The following is a 24,959-nucleotide window of genomic DNA, read 5'->3' on the forward strand; positions in this document are numbered from 1 at the left end:
CATGTTCTATTTCTAGGTCTGTCAGAATTTTCACAAAAAAAAGTCAGATGAGGCATACACACGATCGGAATATCAGATGAAAAGATTCCGTTGGACTTTTTCTGCCAGAAAGTCCGACCGAGTGTACACGGCATAACTCCTTGAATTTGCAAACTCTGGAGCTCCCCTGTTTTATAGACCCTGCATTGTAGTTGATTTTTTTTACCTACATGAATTCTGTACATGCAGATAAAAAATCTTCTGTGTGCTAATCCCACGCAGCCCCCCTAGCACTTACCTGAACACCTTTTGATCCAACAATGTGCATAAGAGACTCGGCTGTCCCGGGACTCCCTCTCCTTATTGGCTGAGACAGCAACAGGTACCCATTGGCTCCCACTGCTGTCAATTACAGCCAATGACCAATGAGGAGAGCGTGAGGATCGGGCTGAGCCGGGGCTTTATGTGTCTTATAGAAGCATAGAGCAGCAGCTCTGGAGTGAGCGTGCATCGTGCCCCCAGGGGAACTGGCTTTCTCTGGGGACACTGCTCAAAGGGGGAGGAGGCAGGAGTGCCAGTGAGGGACCCAGAAAGAAGAGGATCGGGGCTGCTCTGTGCAAAACCACTGCACAGAGCAGGTAAGTATGACATGTTTGCTTTTTTTTTTTTAAAAACAAGCTTTAATATCATTATAAAGAAGAGGCTTTAGGGGACCAGTTTCACAGATGTGAGAGGTATAAGGTAAGTATTTCACCTGATCATTTATCCCCTTAGTTAATGAGCATTGAACCCTTGAAGCACAGGTGGGGGGGCACAGCCAGGGTAGTTTTTTAAGTAATTCTCAAAGTTGATCTTTAAGATCAATAGAAGTGATATTTTAAATTGCATATCCGGATTGTACATCCGACAGTTTACAACAATTACTACATGACCTTCAAATGTTTTCAAGAATCTCCTGGGAGCTACCGAATGCCCATTCTGATGAGACTATGGGTGACAATAGGGGAAAACCAATTATCATATACACCAGGGAATGCTGACATCTATATATTTGAGGCCTATAGTTTGGTTTGGTACCTGCAGACCCATTTTAATAATGAAACCCAGCCTTTCTCACCTCTTGCACCAAGGGGAAAGCCCTGAAACTAGTTTTAGGTCTCCAGGAACCCCTAAAAAATGATATCTACAGATCACAATGTCAGTAAGTTGTAGATATAAAAACAAAAATAAATGAATGCACTATACCTGTAATATTTGACACCCAGAATGTTTTCAGTAATATTCATGCAATTTAACAAATGTTAATAATGGTCAAAAATAAAGGTAGACAGTGAAAACTGTATTGTCCTTTGCGGGTTTATTTGAAAAGTTCTTGCATACATCAGTGGTCAGTGAAGAACTCTTTCACAATGGTAGTAATTGAATAGGTTTGTGGTTAGTGGGACTGGTAAGCCTTTAGATTAATGGTCACAGTGAGAATGGTACCTTTATAGTGGTTGTTGATTAGGGATGAGCTTCGTGTTCGAGTCGAACGTACGTTCGACTCGAACATTGGCTGTTCGTGCGTTCGGCGAATTCCGAACGTTTTGGCCGTTCGCGTCAAAATTCGAGTGACGCGCGCGCGGACCATAATGCACTGCGTTGGCGCAGTGCATTGCTGCCCGATGATTGGCCAAGCATGCACTGTGACCCTGCATGCTTGGCCAATCGCAGCGCCGGCAGCGAGGAGAGCCATGATTGGCCACAGGCATCCTGCCTGTGGCCAATCATAGCTCAGGCTGTGTAGTGCACGCCCCACACTATATAAGGCCGCCTTTGAGGCGGCTTCGTGGAGTGTGTTACTTAGCATCTGAAGCAGTGGGTGTTCTGTGTACCTTCAACACAGTACACACCAATCGTTTTTGGCTGATTTCCTATCTTGCTGCTGTGTAGTGGTTGTTGTCTGTGCCCTGACTGCAGTATACACCACTATATTCACCTCACCTATATAGCTAGTGATCTAGCTTTAACCACTTAACAACTGCCCATTGCCGATTAACGGCTTCAGGGCGGTTGTTTAACTCTGAGAGGCCGTTAATTAACGGCCTCCCAGAATTCTGCTCTCGCGTGCCCCGAGGTGTGCGCACTCGAGAGCATCCATGACCGCCGGGTCCACAGGACCCGGCGCATCACGGATCACGGTAAACGACCGCTCATAGCGGCCGTTTACCACGTGATTGCTCCGTCAAATGACGGAGTGATCACTTGGAAACAAACCGGCGTCATGTTATGACGCCGGTTCCTCCCTCCCATCTCTGTACCGATCGGTACAGCGGAGGGGAAAGAGATCGGTGTCAGCAGCGATGTGGGCTGCATCTGCAGTGCCCACATCGCTGCTCACCGAATTTAACCCCTCAATTCCCTGCCAATACTCTGCAATACCAGTGCATACTCTGCAGTACCCTGCCATTACTCTGCAGTACCCCGCCATTACTCTGCAGTACCCCGCCATTACTCTGCAGTGCAGTACCCTGCCATTACTCTGCAGTACCCTGCCATTACTCTGCAGTACCCCCCATTACTCTGCAGTAACCCCCATTACTCTGCAGTAACCCCCATTACTCTGCAGTACCCCCCAATACTCTGCAGTACCCTGCCATTACTCTGCAGTACCCCCCCATTACTCTGCAGTAACCCCCATTACTCTGCAGTAACCCCCATTACTCTGCAGTACCCCCCAATACTCTGCAGTACCCTGCCATTACTCTGCAGTACCCCCCATTACTCTGCAGTAACCCCCATTACTCTGCAGTAACCCCCATTACTCTGCAGTACCCCCCAATACTCTGCAGTACCCGCCATTACTCTGCAGTACCCGCCATTACTCTGCAGTACCCCCAATACTCTGCAGTACCCTGCCATTACTCTGTAGTACCCCCCAATACTCTGTAGTACCCTGCTATTACTCTGTAGTACCCCGCCAATACCCCGCCAATACTCTGTAATACCCTGCCATAAATTGCCATACCCAGCCATACTCAGAGATACCCAGCCATACTCGGTGATACCCTGAAATACCCAGCCATAGACGCCCCCCACCCCTCACCGCCCTCCGGTGCTTCTACCAACTCGCCAGTACGATCAAAGCCAGAATCTTTTTTTTATTTTTTATTTCAGGCTTCCCAGCCTAGAGGTGAGATGTGGGGTCATATTGACCCCCCAGATTTCACTGTAAAGAGGACCTGTCAACCCATATTCCTATTACAAGGGATGTTTACATTTCTTGTAATAGGAATAAAAGTGATCAAAAATATATTTTTGGGGAAAAAAATGTCAAACTAAAATAAATAAAGTAAAATGAACAATAAAAAAATAAAATAAAAATTAAAGCGCCCATGTCCCCATGTGCTCGCATGTGCCACACATGTGAGGTATCGCCGAGAATGTTAGAGCGAGAGCAATAATTCTAGTCCTAGACCTCCTCTGCAACTCAAAACATGTAACCAGTAAAAAAAAAAATTAAAGCGTAGCCTATGGGGATTTTTTAAGTAGCGACGTTTGGCGCCATTCCACGGGCATGTGCAATTTTGAAGAGTGACATGTTTGATATCTTTTTTTTTTTTTTTTTTTTTTATATATTCTTTATTTAAACTTCAAGGAGGTTACATAGTCCAGTTACATACATTTTCATAAATACATATAAACATTCGTCGGTGCTCAGTCCCTTTTAATCTCTACCAAAAATACAATTTCCCTGGTTTACCTAACTGAGAGCCCATTTCTTATTTATCTCTACTGTTTTTACGTATTCCACTTTCCCTCCTTTTATTTTAGTTTTTTTTTTTTTCCCCCCCTTCCCTCCCACCCTCCGGGAAAAAAAAAAAAAAAAAGAACACCCCTTCTGCTTCCAGCCCATATGATTTACTTATTCCCACTACATGGTGATCTCCTTATCTTTCCCTATTCCCCAGCAGTTTCTTTCCCTCTTCTGAAGAGAGGAAAACATTCCATCCCGCCCATATCCTGGCATATTGCTCGCTTCTGTCTTGGGCCGAGTATATTAAATCTTCCACAGCCCCCACCTTCCTCACTTTATTTAACCACATTGTTATTGTTGGTGGTTTAGAGTCTTTCCAGGAACGAGCAATGCAACCCTTAGCCTCATTAACCATGTGACACAATACCGAGCCCTTATATTTTCTTATTGGGATATGTGAGAGGTGCAACAAGAAAAAAGCCGGGTCCTCCGTTATTGGATATTCTGTAAATTTTTGCATAATTTTTTGCACGTCTTTCCAATACTGTTTGATCCTGGGACATGTCCAGAAAATATGTAGTAAAGTCCCCCGTCCCCCGTTGCACCTCCAACATTGATCTGATGCTCCAGGGGAAAACCTCTGGAGCTTCGATGGGGTATAATACCACCTCGTCAACAGTTTGTAATTCAATTCCTGAATTCCAGTACAGATTGATGTGTTTAACGAGAGGTATATCATCCTCTGACGTTGATCTAATGAGAATGTCCTATCCAAGTCCCTTTCCCACTTTACAAAGCATGGCATCTCATAATTATCTGGGGGGGCTATAAGCAATGTATATATCTTTGATATCGTTCGAGACAGAGGTTCCTTCTCTTCACAGTAAATTTCAAATCTAGTTAGATCTTGTTTATAGTTTATTGCTGGACCTAATGACTCAAAAAAGTGCCGGAGCTGCATTGCCTGCCACACCTTCACTTCAAATTGGCCCCCTTGTTGAGTCAAAGTAGTCACTGTTGGCCAGGCATTAGATTGTAGAAAATGTGATACCTGCATATACCCCTTTTCCCGCAGGTTCTTAAAGTCTCTCCTCTTCATTCCTGGTTTAAAACTGGGGTTACCTAGCACCGGAACTAATGGGGAATGCGCTGACGAGAATTTAGGGTTCTGACTAATTCTAAATCCTATTTGTAATGTTGGGCCTATAAGCGGATGCTTTTTCATAGAATCTGGTAGATTTGTATAGCACCAAATCGCTCTTCGGAGAGGTACTATACACATTTCTTGTTCTAGTTCTATCCAAATCTCTGCAGTACCCCCCAATACTCTGCAGTACCCGCCATTACTCTGCAGTACCCGCCATTACTCTGCAGTACCCCCAATACTCTGCAGTACCCTGCCATTACTCTGTAGTACCCCCCAATACTCTGTAGTACCCTGCTATTACTCTGTAGTACCCCGCCAATACCCCGCCAATACTCTGTAATACCCTGCCATAAATTGCCATACCCAGCCATACTCAGAGATACCCAGCCATACTCGGTGATACCCTGAAATACCCAGCCATAGACGCCCCCCACCCCTCACCGCCCTCCGGTGCTTCTACCAACTCGCCAGTACGATCAAAGCCAGAATCTTTTTTTTATTTTTTATTTCAGGCTTCCCAGCCTAGAGGTGAGATGTGGGGTCATATTGACCCCCCAGATTTCACTGTAAAGAGGACCTGTCAACCCATATTCCTATTACAAGGGATGTTTACATTTCTTGTAATAGGAATAAAAGTGATCAAAAATATATTTTTGGGGAAAAAAATGTCAAACTAAAATAAATAAAGTAAAATGAACAATAAAAAAATAAAATAAAAATTAAAGCGCCCATGTCCCCATGTGCTCGCATGTGCCACACATGTGAGGTATCGCCGAGAATGTTAGAGCGAGAGCAATAATTCTAGTCCTAGACCTCCTCTGCAACTCAAAACATGTAACCAGTAAAAAAAAAAATTAAAGCGTAGCCTATGGGGATTTTTTAAGTAGCGACGTTTGGCGCCATTCCACGGGCATGTGCAATTTTGAAGAGTGACATGTTTGATATCTATTTACTCAGCATAACTTCATCTTTCACTTTATGCAAACATTGGGCTAACAAGTGGTTAATAATAGAGCTTGCAGTCAGTAGTGTTAGGAGATAGTGTGTGCTGTCTGCGTGCTCTGTACCCAGTACATACCGCTATAATATAGGGCAGGCCCCTACTTTCAAACATCCAACTTACAAACATCTCCTACTTGCAAACGCAAGGAGACAGCAGCAAGTGAGATGAAAAAAGATGGACGACAAAACAAATTATACAGGGCTGATAACCCTTCCCTATGTTTTCCAAAAAGCTTAAAGATAGTTTTTTTGACTGGAGCTACACTTTAAAAATGTACCGGTTGAAAATGACAAACAGATTCAACTTAACACAACAAACCTACACAGTCCCTGTCTTGTTTGCACCGCCTGTATACTGCTGTTCTGAGTATATAGGGCCTGGGGGCCACACGCATTTCCTTTTTTTAATATGGGTACGGGGTTCCCCTTAATATGCGTACAAGACCCAAATAGGCTGGTAATGGGCAGGGAGGGCTACCCATGCCATGTTTCTCAATGATTTTCAACCATATTGCAGGAACCAGATATAACATTAAAACCGCAAGCAGTTTTAAATGGTGTTATTTCCGTTTAATGTCATTTTGTGCAGGGACTGTTCTAAACACGGGAAACACGTGGCACTTCACAGGCATACTACAGACACCCCCCAGGCACCATATTTAAAGGAATATTTCACTTTTTTTTTCACTTTAATCGTCATTAAAATCAGTGTTCCCGCCAAAACGGCAGTTTTTAAAACTTTTTTTTGCAGTGACCCATGTCCCCTGAGGCAGGAGGCAGGTCCCCAAACCCTTTTTAGGACACTATCTTGCATATTAGCCGTTAAAATTAGCACTTTCCAATTCGAACGTTCGAGTCCCATAGACTTCAATGGGGTTCTAACGTTCGTACCGAACGCGGGGGTCGTTCGCAAGTTCTGGTGCGAACCGAACCGGGGGGTGTTCGGCTCATCCCTATTGTTGATTGAACCAACAGCCCCTTACATTAATGGCCACTGGCCCCACACCGGTGAGTGACTTTGATGCCAGAACTATGCAGGCAGTGGCACTATCAAGCAAGAGACAAATCCACCACTGTCCAATTCTCAAGCTACTCCTAGCAACTTCTGGTTGTAATCTAGGGTACTGAAGAACTCCTGCTGAAAAAGGCTGATGAAATCTGTTTAGTATGTCTGACTACTGGTAACTGCCAGGTCTAATTTAACATTCCTGATATTTTTTTACTAAACAAGAAATACATACCTCTTGTCTTCAGATTCTAGTATCTTAAATAATTCTTTAAAATATTCTGGTACTCGAACAATCACACTTTCTGATGAGTCAATATCTTTAAGATGTGGATGCAATTTGAAGTCAATTACTTTCTTCAAGTAGCTTAACCAATCAAACTGTAAAAACAGAAAAAGTGAAGCATTTTACTTAAATTTATTTAGAGGTATTTTTTTTTTCATACTATGCTTTATGCCATGCAATAGTGAATCCCACTACCACTCAAGTGATACTGTGTTCATTTTAATGTCCTTAAGGCACTCCATGACAAATACAAGATGGAGCCGTCTTCTGTGATTCCCGTGTCTCTCTTTTCTTTTCTCACTTCTTTCCTTTCCTTTTCCTCTCTTTGATTTCTTTTGATTTCTTCTGATTTCTTCTCTCTTGGAGCCCCCTTCTCCAATTTTTCATTTTCTCCTTGTTTTGTTTTTTTATTGTTATTTTATGTTTATATTATTGCCAGCATTATGCACATAAAGGGTTCTCCCTGATGTGCTATTTGTTGGGAACAACCAGGAATGGTTCACTACTGTGCCTTGGTCTTCCCAGATACTTCTGGTGATTTGTTGTAATTGTTGATGTAATGATCCGAATTGTTTTGCTTACTATCTCTAATATATTGTACTTAGGGATTATGGGTTGAGGTTCCTCTGCCCTATAATTTAAAGTCTCTCTTGGTCCCATTGTTTCCTCCAATGGCTTACTATTGGTCAGCCATTGTAATGGGCAGTTTCAAAATGAACAAACTAGGTTAAACATTAAATCAAAACGGCGATATACACAGTCTATAGATCTGTGGCAATTAACCATAAATTATCTCATACCTGATCAGATTATGTTGAAATATGACTGACTTTGTGGGTTGCACTGCTCTGCACACCATCATTTCTCTTGGCCTGCATGGCTTTTTTTGAATTATCCTTAATAAAATTATATTTAATTTGCTAAAGTACTGGACCTATTGCCTGAAGCGCTGCTCAAGAGGCTGTCGATTGACTTCAGTTCAACCTCAGTGGCGACGCTGCAGTAACTCATTAAGGATGTATTATTTACCTTAAATGTATAAATGCACCTGCCCTATTCTTTATTTTCTTTAATATTGTCAGAGATTTCCCAAATTATCCTCTTTTTTTGTAATTCACTATATCTAACAATATTATATAAATAGGTGTGTTAAAGGAACAAACAGAATAAACTATAGTTAAACAAATACAATAAAAATTGCATAAAGAAACAGACCTGTGGAATCATAGCGCTCAATTCTGAGATGTTCATTTTATTGTACATGGATTCACTTGTCCTGTTTTCATGAGGAACAGTTATCTGTAAAATGAAAAAAAAAAGGCTGAATGTAAACAAGAGCCATATTTTAAAATAATAATATCAATTATAAAATTTGTCTGAATACACCCCTCAGCTACTGAATTTGCGTAGCCCTGTATAGACCAGTCTTGTGCAGCTCCTCCGAGTTTGACTGCTTGCTAAAAATGATCTGGCATGGTGGATTTGGTGCAGTCAGTAGATTTTCCTATAGCCCTGGTGTGGCAGAAACTTGACATCAGCTCATCAGCTCAAAGCCAAGGTGGAAGGATTTAGCAGCTTCATTTTTATCACAGTGCACATTCTTAGTATGTATTATTTATCATCAACCTTTAAAAGTAATATAATGATAAATTGCACAAAAGTTATGATTCTATAACGTATTTAGTGGTTCAACCACATCATGAATTTGAAAATGTATCCATTCATACAAAATGACATAGCTGTCAAAAGCTGTTAACATGTATGAGTTGCAGGTACCAAGAGGTGCCTAAAAATACCTGCAACAGCTTGCTCACCTTATCCTGCCTCGTGTACATCCCTACTGGTTATGGGGGCAGCCCATCATATCGATGGGCAAATAGGAATGTTCGGAAGGTAAACTGGTGTTTTAACACCACCAGATTGGAACAGCCTATGATTTGGCTATGGACATGGAGACTGCTGCATATAGGTGTAGGCACCTCAGATGTTACACTCTGTCTGTCCAACCTTTTGTACAATCAAATTTAAAGTTACCACTACTATAAAATATAGGCACTATAGTATGCTGCTCCTCCTTAACAGCCCAATCAGGAGGCATCCAATGCACTGCATCACCAGGACGTGATGCCAGTGCATTGGATGTGTCAGAACTCAGAACTATTGTGAAAAAATAAATATATTTTCTGAAATTTCATATGGAGGTTTAAGATTGAATAAGCCCCAGATCAAAGGTCAGCTTCAAAACACATCTGAGATTTCAACACAAGTGTTTTTCTCACTCTGTTGGAGGTCTGTAAACGAGCTATTTGCAGAACTGAGAATATAACAATGTATATGTACTTTCTTGCTCACTTTAAAAGCCAAGGATAAATATATTTTATGGTAGCTAAAGAGAATGTATTTGACGAGTGCTAAAACTCTAAAAAAAAATCATACACTCATATATATATATATACATATATATATATGAGTGTATGATTTTAAGACTATAACCTCATGTATCATATCCCATGCAATGGATTCAAGTCATGATCTTATTGTCTGCTGGCATAATATTAATAATTTTCTTAGGTAATATTGTATGTATTAATCTGAAATATCCTATATGTAGAAATAGTTTAAATATACAGACTGTTGTGTTTATAGATATATACTATAACCATATACAGTGCTGTGAAAAAGTATTTGCCCCCTTCCTGAATTTTTTTTTCTTTGCAGATTTCGTACACTTAAATGATTCAGATCATCAAACAAATTTTAATATCACACAAAAATAACCTGAGTAAATCCAGGATCCAGTTTTTTAAATTGTTACTTCATTTATTATGATAAGCAAAAAAGCTGTTCAAACCTGTCTGGCCTTATGTGAAAAAGTAATTGCCCTCTCCCATGTTGAATCATGAATGAACTCTGATTAACCACATTTTTTTGGAAAGCTGAGTTGAATTTCACTTGCCACACCCAGGCCTGATTACTGCCAGTTGTATTGAATCAAGAAATCACATAAAATGAAGCTGCCTGACAAAGTGAAGCAAGCTAACAGATCACAAAAAGCCACACATCATGCCACAATCTAAAAAAAATCAAGAACAGATTAGAAACAAAGTAATGTACATGTATTGGTCTAGGAATGGATTCAAGGCAATTTCTAAAGTTTTGGTGAACCACGGGGAGAGCCACTATCCACAAATGGAGATAACTTGAAACAGTGGTGAACCTTCCCAGGGGTGGCTGGCCTGCAAAAAATGACTCCAAGAGCATGACGACGACTCATCCAGGAGGTCATAAAAAAAAACAGAACAACAGCTAAAGAACTGCAGAACTCACTCGCCTCAGATAAGTTCGGTGTTCATGATTCAACAATAAGAAAGAGACTGGGCAAAAATGGCATCCATGGGAGAGTTCAAAGGCCAAAGCCACTGCTGCCCAAAAAGAACACAAAGGCTCATCTCACATTTACCAAAAAACATCTTGATTATCCCCAAGACTTTTAGGCAAATATTCTGTGGACAAAAATTTCACCTTTTGGAAGGTGTGTGTCCTGTTACATCTGGCATAAAACGAATACATTTCATAACAAGAACATCATACCAACAGTCAGACATGGTGGTGGTAGCGTGATGATCTGGGGCTGCTTTGCAGATTCAGGACCTGGATGACTTACCATAATTGATGGAACCCCGAATTCTGAGCTCTACCAGAAAATCTTAAAGGAGAATGTCCGGCCATCAGTTTGTGACCTCAAGCTCAAGTGCACTTGGGTTATGCAGCAGGACAATGATCTGAAACACAACAGCAAGTCCACCTCCAAATGGTTCAAACAAAGAAAAAATGTAGGTTTTGGAGTGGCCTAGTCAAAGCCTGAAATTAAATCCGATTGAGATTCTTTATCATGACCTTACACAGGCCGTTTATGCTGGAAAACCCTCCAATGTGGCTTAATTAAAGCAATTCTGCAAAGAATAGTGGGCCAAAATTGCTCCACAGCAATATGAAAGACTCATTGCCAGTTATCGCAAATGCTTGACTGCAGTTGTTACTGCCAAGGTTGACACAACCAGTTATAAGGTTTAGGGGGCAATTACTTTTTCACATAAAGCCAGGCAGGTTTGCACAGCTTTTTTGCCTTAATAAATGAAACCATCCTTTAAAAGCTGCATTTTGTATTTGGTTACCTTTGTGTAAAAATAAATGTGTTTGATGCTCTGAGTCATTTACTTTTTTGTGACAAATATGAAAAACAAAAGAAAAATCAGGAAGGGGGCAAATATTTTTCAACAGCATTGTATATCTATCCATATAGTTTTCTTACTTTACGTAGATACATAATTAATCATATCATATATATGGGTAAGGTGAGGGGGAGGAACGGACCCGCACATCGCAACTCTGGAGACAGAAAAACACCTGGCCCCCATCAAACCTATGCTGGGACAGACAAGGGATTTAGAAGTAATTTAAGGGAGATATTTAATTAGAGACAAGCGTATTGGGATGGTCAAAAGGAAAAAATTATATAAATGCAGATTACTGGAGGCTAATGCTAACTAGGTATATAAAAGAATGTTCAAATGATAAATTGTATTAGGTGTGACAGGTCACTAGAGTGGGTGTTTTCCACTCAAAATTTACTCAGAAGTGTGATCAGTTTGCCTCAAGTGTGGGAAGAGAGTAGTGTGTGAAGTGACTTGAAGTCACTTGAAGCGTCCCTATCCTTGTCCTATATACCGTTCTGGACAATAAGCTCATAAAAATTAGAATAAAAGCTTGGGTGGATCTAGAGAGACAGATGGTTCACCCGGAACTACAGTATCTACCGTGGCTGGCCAAGGAGCACATACCGGCCAAGGCATGGGCTCATCCTCTTACGGGACCGACCTTGTACTCCTTTGACAGGACCTGCAACAAATTTGACATTTCGGCAAAGGTCTGCCCTATCACTCCAATTCGCTACAATCCAGACTTTCCGCCGGGCTTATCAGAATCCTTTCTAGGAGCGGAATGGCCACATAGCCAAATGTTGGCTAAGCACTTTTTTTATAGGGGCCGATTCCTTACGCAATCGGCTCTGGCGAACATCTCTCGCACGGGCTCCTTCCCGTTCTGGCCCTATACCCAATTAAGACATCTCCTTGACCACCCCACCCGTAGAAGAGGTTTTGGCCGGAGTCCAACAGTGCTGGAATCTCTCTGTACAAACGCTTCCCTTCAGAAACACCTTATTTCCATCCTATACGGGACCCTCCAAGGGGAAACGCCGGCGAGTCTGGTGGCGGAGCGCGCGTATTGGGAGAAGGCTCTTGGGACTGAAATAGGAGACAAGGACTGGAACAGAACTTTTTTTTACACAAGGGGTCCTTGAACGTCTCGGTACAAGAGAATGGGTACAAGGTGAGAACACGTTGGTACAGAACACCGGAGGTGCTCCATAGATTTGCCCCGGATGTACCAAAAGAGTGCTGGCGTTGTGGTGCAGAGACGGGCACGTTCCTCCATATATGGTGGAGCTGTCCCTCTCTGGTACCATTTTGGCAGGGCGTTCATGAGGTGTTGACGATGGTATCTACCTTTCCTTTGAATTTCTCTCCCGCGCAGTATCTTCTACACTTGTCTGAGATTCCCCGAAAAAAATATCATAGATCGCTTGCACTACATATGATCAATGCGGCTAGAATGTGTATACCGATCCATTGGCGAGCGGCTTCTGTGCCGACCTTAACTGAATGGTTCCATCGCATTGACAGAGTGGCAGAGATGGAGGAGCTGATTCATACTTCACTGGATAAGACTGCCTTGTACGCTGCAACTTGGGGCAACTGGTTATCTTTTAAGGCCTCCCAGATATATCAAAATACCATGGGAATGTCCACTTTGAGCAGCAGGTCTACCCCGTAAGGAGTTTTCTTGGCTGTAAGTGATCCACAGTTGCCGTTGTACAGTAGAACTTTTGTTGATTGTGAGCCTAGGGGAGGGCAGCTGGTGAAGACCTCACCCCCTCCCCCCTTCTATCTTCTATCATCCCTTCTCTGCGAATCTCATCTTTGATGCCATCTCTTCCATGTCTCCTTAGGCGTCATAATACACCCTCCCCCCCCCCCCCCCATACCCCCCTCTCTTTTCCTTCTTATATCAACCTCTGTCTCTTTAACTACCCCACTATATGAAGTGGCCAGTGTTTATGTCTACATCCGACTTGGTTCGGATCGCTAGGGATCTTCGGGCCTGAGGCTCAAATTTCTGTAACTGAATTAGCCTTTTCCCCCTCCTTGGACATATTGTATGTGTTTTACTCTTGTCATTGTATACATGAGTCTTAGGCGCGATCTAGCATAACTGCACATTTGTTTATGTGGAACAATCACTGGCTGTAAATGTTTGCTCCTTTTATGTATATCTCCTTATTTTCAATAAAATGTTTACGGAAAAAAAAAAAAAAAAAATTAGAATAAGTCTAACCCAGAAGGTGGAACTTCTCTTCATTGGTTCATGTGGCTAAATATAAATTTGATTATTTGTTTAGGCATTGCCTCTCTTATCCACCAAGTGTCATTCAGGGGCAGAAATATTTGTTCTAAATTATTCTTATAAATAACCTGTTATAAAAATGCCAATTTTTCTCATGGTACAGGTGTGGCCATATGATATTTCTAATATATATCTGTAATGGGACAGTGAATTGGATGTGACCTGGCACACTCACTTAAACAAACATGGTGTGCCTCCATCCCTATATTGGTTTATAGAAAAGAAGAGATAGTTGGGACTTTGAGTGAGGCCCGCCATGTCAAAATGGAGACAAAATTAATGCATGAATGAAATTACAATACATGATTTATTGTTTCAAACTAAAAATTCTTACCAGATTCTTGAGAAAAACATTGTATCAAATATATAGGTAGTCACATGACTTACACTAAAATATGCTGTTCATAGCATGCAATACAATTGACGAATAGATATGAAAAATATACCTGAAAAGATAAAAATGCATAATGAGATCAGGTATCTTTGGACGTCTAGTGGCACTCAACGCGTTTCTTGGCATTTCAGCCATTCATCAGGAGTGTAATGATGTAATATACTAGAAAGGGAAATACATATTGGTTGTTGAAGATGCCTTCTAGGGAATGGGGAGTAAAGAGATATATATATTCCAGCAAAATGGGAACAAGAATGGATAACGTACTGCACGCCCTCAAAGCTGGGCCCAGGGTCTGCACAGGAGAGTGGGGATACCAGGTATAGTATCTTCCCCTGGAGTTGAGACAGGTAAACCCCCCAAGGACCGAAGAGAGCACCCAAAAGATGGCAGGGTGGTCAAAACATGATCCTGTGTGGTATGTGTGCACGTAACGTGCATAGTGTCCTGTAGGGAATATGTCATAAATAATAAATTGGTTACTGAAGATGTGAAAATGTGAACATATCTATAAGTGTTCCTGCAGAGGCACTACATGAGGGGGTGAATGTATAATTAAACCCAAATAAAAACATACCAGAAAGTGATGACAAAGCTCCTAGTGTGAACAGGGGAATGAATTAACCCCAATGTTGATCTGTGAATGGTATGTGATGTTGACGGGGCCCCGCCCTGGACACAGAGTATAAAGCGACCTCTGACAGCTGGTGGTTTATCTGCTTGATTCAATCACATGGAAGAACACGCAGATTCGAGCCGGCTTACACATACCAATCACAGATCAACATTGGGGCTAATTTATTCTACTATTCACACTTTACTGGGAGCTTTGTCATAATTTTCTGTTATTTTTTGGGGGGTTTAATTATACATTCACCCCCTCCTGTATTCCCCCTGTGGGAACACTTATGCCGCGTACACACGAGCGGAATTTTCAACATCCAAAGTCCGACGGACTGAGTCCGTCGGACTATTCGATCGTGTGTGGGCTGCAACGGACTTTTGACTCGCCAAAGTCCGAAGGACTTTAGAATATGAAACATGCTTCAAATTTTTCCGAAGGAACTCCGCCGGACCCGGTCCCTTCGAAAAATTCGCTCGTGTGTATGCTACTCCGACGGACTAAAACCGACGCTAGGGCAGCTATTGGCTACTGGCTATGAACTTCCTTATTCGAATCCAGTCGTACATCATCACGTTCGAATCCGTCGGAGTTTAGTGTGATCGTGTGTGGCCAAGTCCGCTCAGCCGAAAAGTCTGTCAGAACTCCGTCAGAATTCCAGCAGAACTCCGACGGAACTCCTTCGGAAGTCTGTCGGACTTAAGTCCTCTCGTGTGTACGGGGCTTTAGAGATATCTTCACATTTTCACATCCTCACTAACCAATTTATTATTTATCACATATTCCCTACAGGACACTATGCATATTACGTGCACACATACCACACTGGATCATGCTATGACCACCCTGCCGTCTTTTGGGTGCTCTTCCCCGTCCTTGGGAGGTCTCCCCGTATCAACCCTGGGGGAGATACTATACCCAGTTATCCATTTTTGTTCCCATTTTGTTGGAATATATATATTTCTTTACTCCCCATTCACTAGCGTGCATCTTCAACAACCAATATTTATTTCCCTTTCTAGTATATTACATCATTACACTCCTGATGAACGGCTGAAATGCGTTGAGTGCCACTAGATGTCCAAAGATACCTGGTCTCATTATGTATTTTTATCTTTTCATGTATGTTTTTCATATCTATTCATCAATTGTATTGCATGCTATGAGCAGCATATTTTAGTGTAAGTCATGTGACTACCTATATATTTGATACACTGTTTTTCTCAAGAATCTGGTAAGAATTCTTAGTTTGCAACAATAAATCATGTATTGTAATTTCATTCATGCATTGATTTTGTCTCCATTTTGACATGGTGAACCTCACTCAAAGTCCCAACTACCTCCCTTTTCTATAAACCAATATAGGGATGGAGGCACACCATGTGTATTAAGTGAGTGTACCAGGTCACATCTAATTAACTGTCCCATTACAGATATATATTAGAAATATCATATGGCCACACCTGTACCATGAGAAAAATTGACATTTTTATAACAGGTTATTTATAAGAATAATTTAGAACAAATATTTCTGCCCCTGAATGACACTTTTTTAATATTTAGCCACATGAACCAATGAAGAGAAGTTCCACCTTCTGGGTTAGACTTATTCTAATTTTTATGAGCTTATTGTCCAGAACAGTATATAGGACAAGGATAGGGACACTTCAAGTGACTTCAAGTCACTTCACACACTACTCTCTTCCCACACTTGAGGCAAACTAATCACACTTCATAAATACTTTATACCCTCATCCTCATCCTTCAGAATCTGACACTTTAAGGACGCAAGACATAGCTCCTCCTTAATGAGACACCATTTTGAGAAAGGTAGCCATCTTAGGGGATTCTGGTAACGACCACTGTAAGCCAGCAGCCATTTTGGAAGGGTAATTATGTTACATTGATGTTTCCTGATTCATTGACTATTCGAAAATACCTATTATTGATTTCTTGTAACATTTAGATTATTCTGCCCCCTGGTGTAATAACTATTTTAGATTTTTCTTTAACTTTATTTTTGTTTTTCCAATTTTTATCCTCGTTTGCTTGGCGCTATAGTAGCGCACCATTTATTTTATTTTACATAGTTTATCTCCTACTCTTCCTGTAGGAGGGTAACTGTTAGGCTGTATAAATCACAGACTATTGGTTATATACATGGTTATTGTGTCCATGGGAAGAAATTAATCCTTTTGTTCCATTCATATTGCATAGCAAAACCCATCAGCGAGTGTTGCATAATAAGTTTGTATTTTATGTAAAATTCCACAACACTTACCAGCTAGCCTGCAAAAAAAAAAAGGGGACCTGGCTATGATTTCTGACAGCATAAGAATTGTATATAAATATTCATAATTTCTTTGTTAGACATTAATTACAGTTCCTACATATCCACTGTATTTCATCTTTGCCCCCGACCTACCCCCCTCACCTGCTTTTCTTTTTTACTTTCTTGAATTATATAACTATGGTTACTGATATTTCCAAATTTTCTCATCCCAAAAATAAAATATTACTTACAATTAATTTCAAAGTCATTGTACAGTATAAAATATACTTACTATATAGTGAATGTAATTAGCACCAATGCTTTTATCCCATTAATTATAGAGAACGAGTGTATACTATGATTATGCTTATCCCAAAATGAACTGTTACATGTATACTTTTTCACGAACCTAAAAAAAATTGCAAATGAATCTAGGCTTTAAACTTGCCTTCTGGAGTATGAAAACCAGACTAATTGGGATCTGGGCTCATAAGAGGAACATAAGAAGGCACTTATGGGCATAAAATGCATTATTATATTCTTATGAAGGAGGAGGTACAATTCAATTCATTTTTCCTGAGTGACCTCTAAGTAATGTGTTTTTCTGTCTTTAGCAGACTAGCTTTTCATACAGAATCAGCATCTCCCGAAATATTTCTTATTAACTTTTGAAACCAGTTTATAAATAAGAATGCCTGCACCGACAATTAATCTTAACTCCAGGCAGTTATTAAAAACACCATTTAAACCAATTATGGATTCTTTAAAAATTATTAAATGTGTTGTTATACACCTCTGACAAAAGTATGAATGTGTATGGATATAAGCCTACCATAATCCCTGTACAGCAGTACTGTGACTGGGAAAAGGTGGGCCAGTACTAACTCATCGGGATCTGCTGCACTGTGTTTTGATGACAGGAGAACTTCTGATGAGAAGAAGTGTCATCATTTCTTCCCTCCTATTTCCTTGTCCAGCCACTGAGGTAGGGTGTCTTTCTTAACTGAATTAAAGTCTGCAGAGAGGTGTCAGGAGGTATAGGACTTGACTGGGTGTGTCACAACACAAGGCAGTCTGCACAGACATACATATCTGTGTATGTAGACATTTCAGCATGGGTTTAGTAATTTGCCTGGAGTTATTTTAATGACTCCACGGAATAAGTGACTTAAAGGGTTATTTCACCTCAAAACAATATTCCAGCTGTTGGTAGGTAATGGCGTGACAGTAGCACTCGTCAAAGAGAAAGGAGTTTTTTAAGTTCTGGTTTAGTGCCATCAAGATACAAATTAAAAGGCTTTGGAAGGATACTGACAATAATGTCGGAATCCACTCAAATGCCTGATTGGCAGCTGGCTCAGCCTCTTAGTGATCTGTGAGAGCCTGGGCAAGCCACTCCCTTCCCACTCTAGCTTAGCCCTGGATGGCTGAGCAAAGAGAAGTGACTGACAGTGCTGACCCAAGAACTGAGCGATTAGCCAGCTGGCTTGATTTTGATACAAATGCAATTATATGCTCTTATTGTTGTAAGTTCAACCTTTTATATCTATAATAAAGTTTTAAGGATTTTTTACACTATGGCGAATCTTTTATATTTTGGGGACTGTCTGTTATGTCATTACCTGGATGGGAACTTCATATGCCCTAAGGGACTCCCGGGACATGTTAAAGGCCCTGGCTGGGTTTAGAGCCACAAGAGTCACTGACATTCCGTGACAGAAGGTCCGTGCAATTTGGTAAATGACCATTTTGCCTATGGTGGAGGGGATTATCACAGGTAGGGATGGCCAAACACCGCAAACAGGCAAAATGTCCTAGCAAACATGCAAACCCTATTAAAGTGAAAGGGACACGAACATGAAAAATCAAAAGTACTAATTTTAAAGGCTTATATGCAAGTTATTGCCATAAAAAATGTATGGGGACCCGGGTACTGCTCTGTGGCGACATGTATCAATGCAAAAACATTTTTTTAAAACAATATTTTTTTTAGGAGCAGTGATTTTAAAAATTCTTAAAGTGAAACAATAATAATGAAATATTCTTTTAAATGTCGTGCCTAGAGGGTCCCCTTAGCCTGCCTGTAAAAGTGGTGCATCTCTGCAATGTGAAGAATATTTCCGCAGCAATAATGGCATTTCTAAAGGAAAAAAATATAATTTAAACTTGCTCGCGGCTGTAATGTTTTGCCGGCTCCCAGCAATATAGATGAATAATCAAGGAAAAAAACGGTGTATGGTCCCCCCAGTCCATACCAGGTCTTTTGGATCTTGTATGGATTTTAAGGGAAACCTAAAAAAAAATTTGCATGGGGTCCCCCCCAAAATCCATACCAGATCCTAATGTGAGCATGCAGCCTGGAGGCTAGGATGGGGGGGAGTGAGCTCTCCCCCCTCCTGAAACATACCAGGCTACATGTCCTCAACATGGGGGGTGGGTGCTTTGGGGCATGTGGGGTCTCTGCCCCCCCACCTCAAACCACCTTGTCCCCATGTTGATGGGGACAAGAGCCTCTTCCCGGCAACCCTGGCCTTGGTTTTCGGGATCAGCGGGTGGGGGGCCTATCAGAATTTGGAAGCCCCCTTTAACAAGGGTGCCCCCAGATCCCACACTCCTATGTGAATGAGTAGAGGGTACATTGTACATCTACCCATTCACCAAAAAAGTATAAAAAAAAAAGTAAAAATGACAACAGACAGTTTTTGGCAATTCCTTTATTTAAAAAGAAGAATAAAAGAGTCCCACAATGTCCATCGATCTTCAATCATGCTGCCCGACGGACACGAAAAATAGAAAAAAATAGAAAAAAAAATAGTCCACTTCCATGGGAGGCCTCCCGGCGACTGCTGTCTTTTCGCTTTAACAGCTCTTATATAGGGAAGGACGGGTCTACCCACTGACGTAACTGGATAACCCTGCCCCCTCTGATGTCACATTATGTCATAAGGGGGCGGGTCACTCAGTTATGTCACTGTGTGGCCCTGCCTTTGCCTATATAACAGTTGTGAAAGCTAAGAGACAGCAGTCGGTGGCAGGCCTCCCGTCGAGGCGGAGCTCGGGCCTCCTGTTGAGGCGGAGCTTTTTACATTTTTTCTATTTTCCGGATCCATCGGGCGGTGTAAATGAAGATGGATGAACATCACAGGACTCTTTTTTTATTTTTTAATAAAGGATTTGTCAAAAACTGTCTGTTGTGGTTTTTACTTTTTGACACTTTTTTTGTTGAATGGGTAGGGGTACAATGTACTCCTACCCATTCACATGGGGGCTGGGATCTGGGGGGTCCCCATGTTAAAGGGGGCTTCCAGATTCTGATGAGCACCCTGCCTGCAGACCCAACAACCACAGCCCAGAGTTGACAGGAAGAGGCTCTTGTCCCCATCAAAGCACCAACCCCCCCATGTTGAGGGCATGTGGCTCAGAAGGGGGGGTGCTCGCTCGTCCCCTCCTATCCTGACCTCCAGGCTGCATGCTCAGATAAGGGTCTGATATGGATTTTGGGGGGGCTTCATTTCTATTTACATTTTGGTGCAGTGGAGTTCCCCTTTAATCAATGCCAGACCCAAAAGGGCTTGGTACGGATTTTTGGGGACCAATGTTTGGACACAATATTTTTTTTTCTTAATTTTGCCATGGAGTTCCACTTAAAATCTATACCAGACCCAAAGGGCCTGGTATAGTTTTTGGGGTACCCCACGCTGTTTTTTTTCTTAATTCTGTCATAGGGGTTCCCCTTAACCCCTTTACTACATTGTATTATATACTCTGCACTGCACTATATAACCAGCACTATATTATATATACTACACTGACTGCACTATATATACTCCACTGTATTATGTATACTACACTGACTGCATTATATACTCTGCAATGTATTATATATACTACACTGATGGCACTATTTACGCTCCACTGTATTATATATATATATATACTACACTGACTGCACTATATACTCTTAACTGTATTACATATACTACACTGACTGCACTATATATTCTGAACCATATTATTAATGTAATGGTACCCCGTAAGGGCTGCTAGGTGTTGTGGCCCACTTGTCATCCTGCCCAGCCTGGAATTCAAGTCCTCAATCACTCTAAGGCAATGAACAGTCCATTAGCTTTGTTTTTTGTTTTGTTTTTATTGAGGGGATTGAACGTGGATGGGGTATAGGAAGTATGGGATGCCCAGTGGATTTTAGAACAATCAATTGGGACGACTATTAGAACAAAGAATTGGAACAACTTATATACACTCTGGTATATACAAATTTCTCTTCCTCCATCACAACTCTTACTGCAGACCATTACTTCTCAGCTCCTCCAGCACTCTACTTGTTTGAGCTCCCAGACACAGTTAGCACTGCATGGCTAGGCCTGACACTGGCTCAGCCAGGCCTTAGCAACTGCCTTTTGCATGCAGGAAGCATGGGCCCCTTTTTAGTGTAGTAATGAACTATATTATATATACTATAGAGACTGCAATATATACTCTGAACTGTATTATATATACTATACGGACTGCAATATATACTTTGAACTGTATTATATATACTATACAGACTGCACTACATACTCTGAACTGTATTATATATACATTATGGACTGCACTATATACTCTGACCTGTATTATATATACTATACAATGTGTCTATGGACTAAAAATCTAAAAATGGGACACTCTCATTTGTATTCTGATTTTGCATCGTTCAACCTTTTTACTCTCATATAGGACTGTGCTATACAGGATATTTATGCTATATTACTTTTGTGCAAACCTCTTTTCCAACAAAGAGGGTTTGTAACATTGGACAATCGATGTACATGGTTTGTAGTTAGATGTTCTAATTTTTATGTTACCTTTGTGGTATCACACATTACAGTTGCTACTGTTTTAATTGTGATTTATTTATTTATTTGAAAGTGCATTTTTTCCCCCTTATACTATATACTCTGAACTGTATTATATATACTACACGGCCTGCAATATATACTCTGAACTGTATTATATATACTATACGGACTGCACTATACACTGTGAACTGTATTATATATACAACACTGACTGCACTATATATTCTGAACTGTATTATATATACTATATGGACTGCACTATATATTCTGAACTGTATTATATATACTATATGGACTGCACTATATACTCTGACCTGTATTATATATACAGTACTACCCAGACTGCACTATATAATCTGAGCTGTATTATATATATATACTACACTAATTGCATTATATACTCTGAACTGTATCATATATATATATATATATATATATATATATATATATATATATATATATATATATATATATATATATATATATATATATATTACACTGACTTACTGCACACTACACTAACTACCTGACTATATACAGCTGCCATGCAAGCAGCAGCCCACACAGCACATCACGCTGTGCTGGGCCAAAGCATGCAGGTCAGGTGCATGCTTTGGCCAATCAGCAGCCGTCAATGCACTGCGATCTGGCAGTGCATTATGAGGCGCTCTGCAGCAGGTGAACATGCCGCGAGTGCTCCATATGTTTGTTCTATAAACAAACAAATACCTAATGTTTCGACTCGAACATCGGAACCGTCCTTAACCTCCCTGGCGGTATGATTCAGTCTGGAATTAGGTGCTCAAAGCGGTACAATTATTTTGCATGGAAATCTGGCGTTTTATTTTGTAGTCCTGTAATTCTTAGGAATAACGCTCTTACATCTCTTCAAACCAGAGTCTAGCAGACATCCCGGGTATGATAAAGTTTATAATATAATAAAGAATAATAAAAATTATTCAATAATGTAATCAAATCCTAAAACACTGAAAAAGGGACACTTTTTGGTTGCTATGGACAATCTCCAAATTCCAGGCAGAAAAAACTGTATTTATAATATAAAAGTGCATGCAGGGCACTGCACAGACCACTAGGGACAAAAGGGGTGTGTATTTTTTAATACAGCACTGTAATCTGTAAGATTACAGTGCTGTGTGTGTTTTGTGTCTTTTTACTTTTTTGAAGTTGCCGCCGTTCTCCGCTCCCGTGCGCCGTAACGTCGCAGGGAACGGAGCTCGACGGCATTCAGCACTGTGAATCGAGCGGAGGACAGCTCGATCACACAGCGCGGGGGACATCGCTGGATCCAGGGGACAAGGTAAGTAAGTCTCACTGTGTCCTCCATGCATCAAGCGATGTGATCCCGAGTATGGCTCGGGGTTACCGCTCCTATCAGTAAATTCCCAACCTGAGCCAGACTCGGGATTACCGCTAGGGAGGTTCATCAGAGGATCTAACAGCTGCAGTTGATGGATGCTGCGGATGCTATTAGAACCTTCGTTTCACTTTTGGGACAGTTTTTTCTTCATTGGTGTTTGACTGAACACTTTATGGAGCAACTGCTTATATGACTTACCTGAGCAAGTTTTATTTCCAGGTCAATCAAAGCTTTCATATCGATTTCTGCCCTTGTTTTGTTGGCACCAAGAAAAACTGATACATCAACCATGAAACTGAATAAGGATTCTCTATACTATAGAAGGAAAAAGAAAATTATTTCAATTTGACATATATTAAAGATGTTATTTAGACAAAATAGAGGTTTAAGCATAAGATACATACAGGGGACATTAATTGGCTCAATACAATTTTTCATCCAGACATTGCTGTCATACATCTGGTGAACTAAGAACTACGAACCCCTGCTTGTGATATAGCAGAACTACGTTCAAATACAACCACAGCAGGAAAAATCCCACAAAATTTGCTGCAATGTAGTGCATATTCCTGAGATTATGGGCACTCAGCTGCGCAATTGTCAGTTGAAATAATGGAGTGCCGTATCACAAAAAATGGCCTGGTAATTTTGGATAGAGTGATGCCCCGTACACACGAGAGGACTTATGTCCGACAGACTTCCAAAGGAGTTCCGCCGGAGTTCCGCCAGAGTTCCGACGGAGTTCTGACAGACTTTTCGGCCGAACGGACTTGGCCACACACGATCACACTAAACTCCGACGGATTCGAACGTGATGATGTACGACCTGACTCGAATAAGGAAGTTCATAGCCAGTAGCCAATAGCTGCCCTAGCGTCGGTTTTAGTCCGTGGGAGTAGCATACACACGAGCGGAGTTTTCGAAGGGGACCGGGTCCGGCGGAGTTCCTTCGGGAAAATTTGAAGCATGCTTCATTTCTAAAGTCCGTCAGACTTTGGCGAATCAAAAGTCCGTTGCAGCCCACACACGATCGGATAGTCTGACGGACTCGGTCCTTCGGACTTTGGATGTTGAAAAGTCCGCTTGTGTGTACGGGGCATAAGAGAGGGTTATACAGTGCCTTACAAAAGTATTCACCCCCCTTGGCATTTTTCATGTTTTGTTGCCTCACAAGCAGGAATTAACATGGATTGTTTGAGTATTTGCATCATTTAATTTACAGAACATGCCCACAATGTTAAAGATGCTTTTTTTTTATTTTGAAGCAAACAACAAATAGGACAAAATAACACAAAAAAGTCAATGTGCATAAATATTCACCTCCTGAAGTCAATACTTTGTAGAGCCACCTTTTGCGGCTATCACAGCTCCAAGTCGCTTTGGATAAGTCTCTATGAGCTTGCCACATCTTACCACTGGGATTTTTGCCCATTCCTCCTTGCAAACCTGCTCCAGGTCCATCAAGTTGGATGGTTTGTGCTTGTGAACAGCAATCTTTAAGTCTGACCACAAATTTTCTATTGGATCGAGGTCTGGGCTTCGACTAGGCCATTCCAACACATTTACATGTTGACCCTTAAATGACTAACGTGTTGCTTTAGCAGAGTGTTTGAGGTCATTGTCCTGCTGGAAGGTGAACCACTGTCCTAGCCTGAAATCACACATGGAGTGGTACAGATTTTGCTCAAGAATATCCCTGTATTTAGCACCATCCGTCTTTCCCTCAACTCTAACCAGTTTCCCCCCAACTGCT

The 24,959-nt window shown here is 41.2% G+C and overlaps 1 protein-coding gene across 1 annotated transcript in view; it reads right to left on the reverse strand.

Moving 5' to 3' along the window:
* Positions 1-24,959, reverse strand: part of PHEX (phosphate regulating endopeptidase X-linked) — a 331,765-nt gene that overhangs the window by 148,340 nt on the left and 158,466 nt on the right. Inside the window, exons 7-9 of the mRNA XM_077480708.1 lie at positions 23,405-23,521; positions 8,372-8,455; positions 7,106-7,251 (exon numbers count right to left, since the gene is read on the reverse strand). Coding sequence (XP_077336834.1) covers positions 7,106-7,251; positions 8,372-8,455; positions 23,405-23,521 — 347 coding nt within the window. The remainder of the gene's footprint in view (positions 1-7,105; positions 7,252-8,371; positions 8,456-23,404; positions 23,522-24,959) is intronic.

This window comes from Lithobates pipiens, unplaced genomic scaffold, assembly GCF_037356315.1.
Source record: "Lithobates pipiens isolate NorthernLeopardFrog02 unplaced genomic scaffold, aLitPip1_a1.2 Scaffold_16, whole genome shotgun sequence".
NCBI classification, from domain to species: domain Eukaryota; kingdom Metazoa; phylum Chordata; class Amphibia; order Anura; family Ranidae; genus Lithobates; species Lithobates pipiens.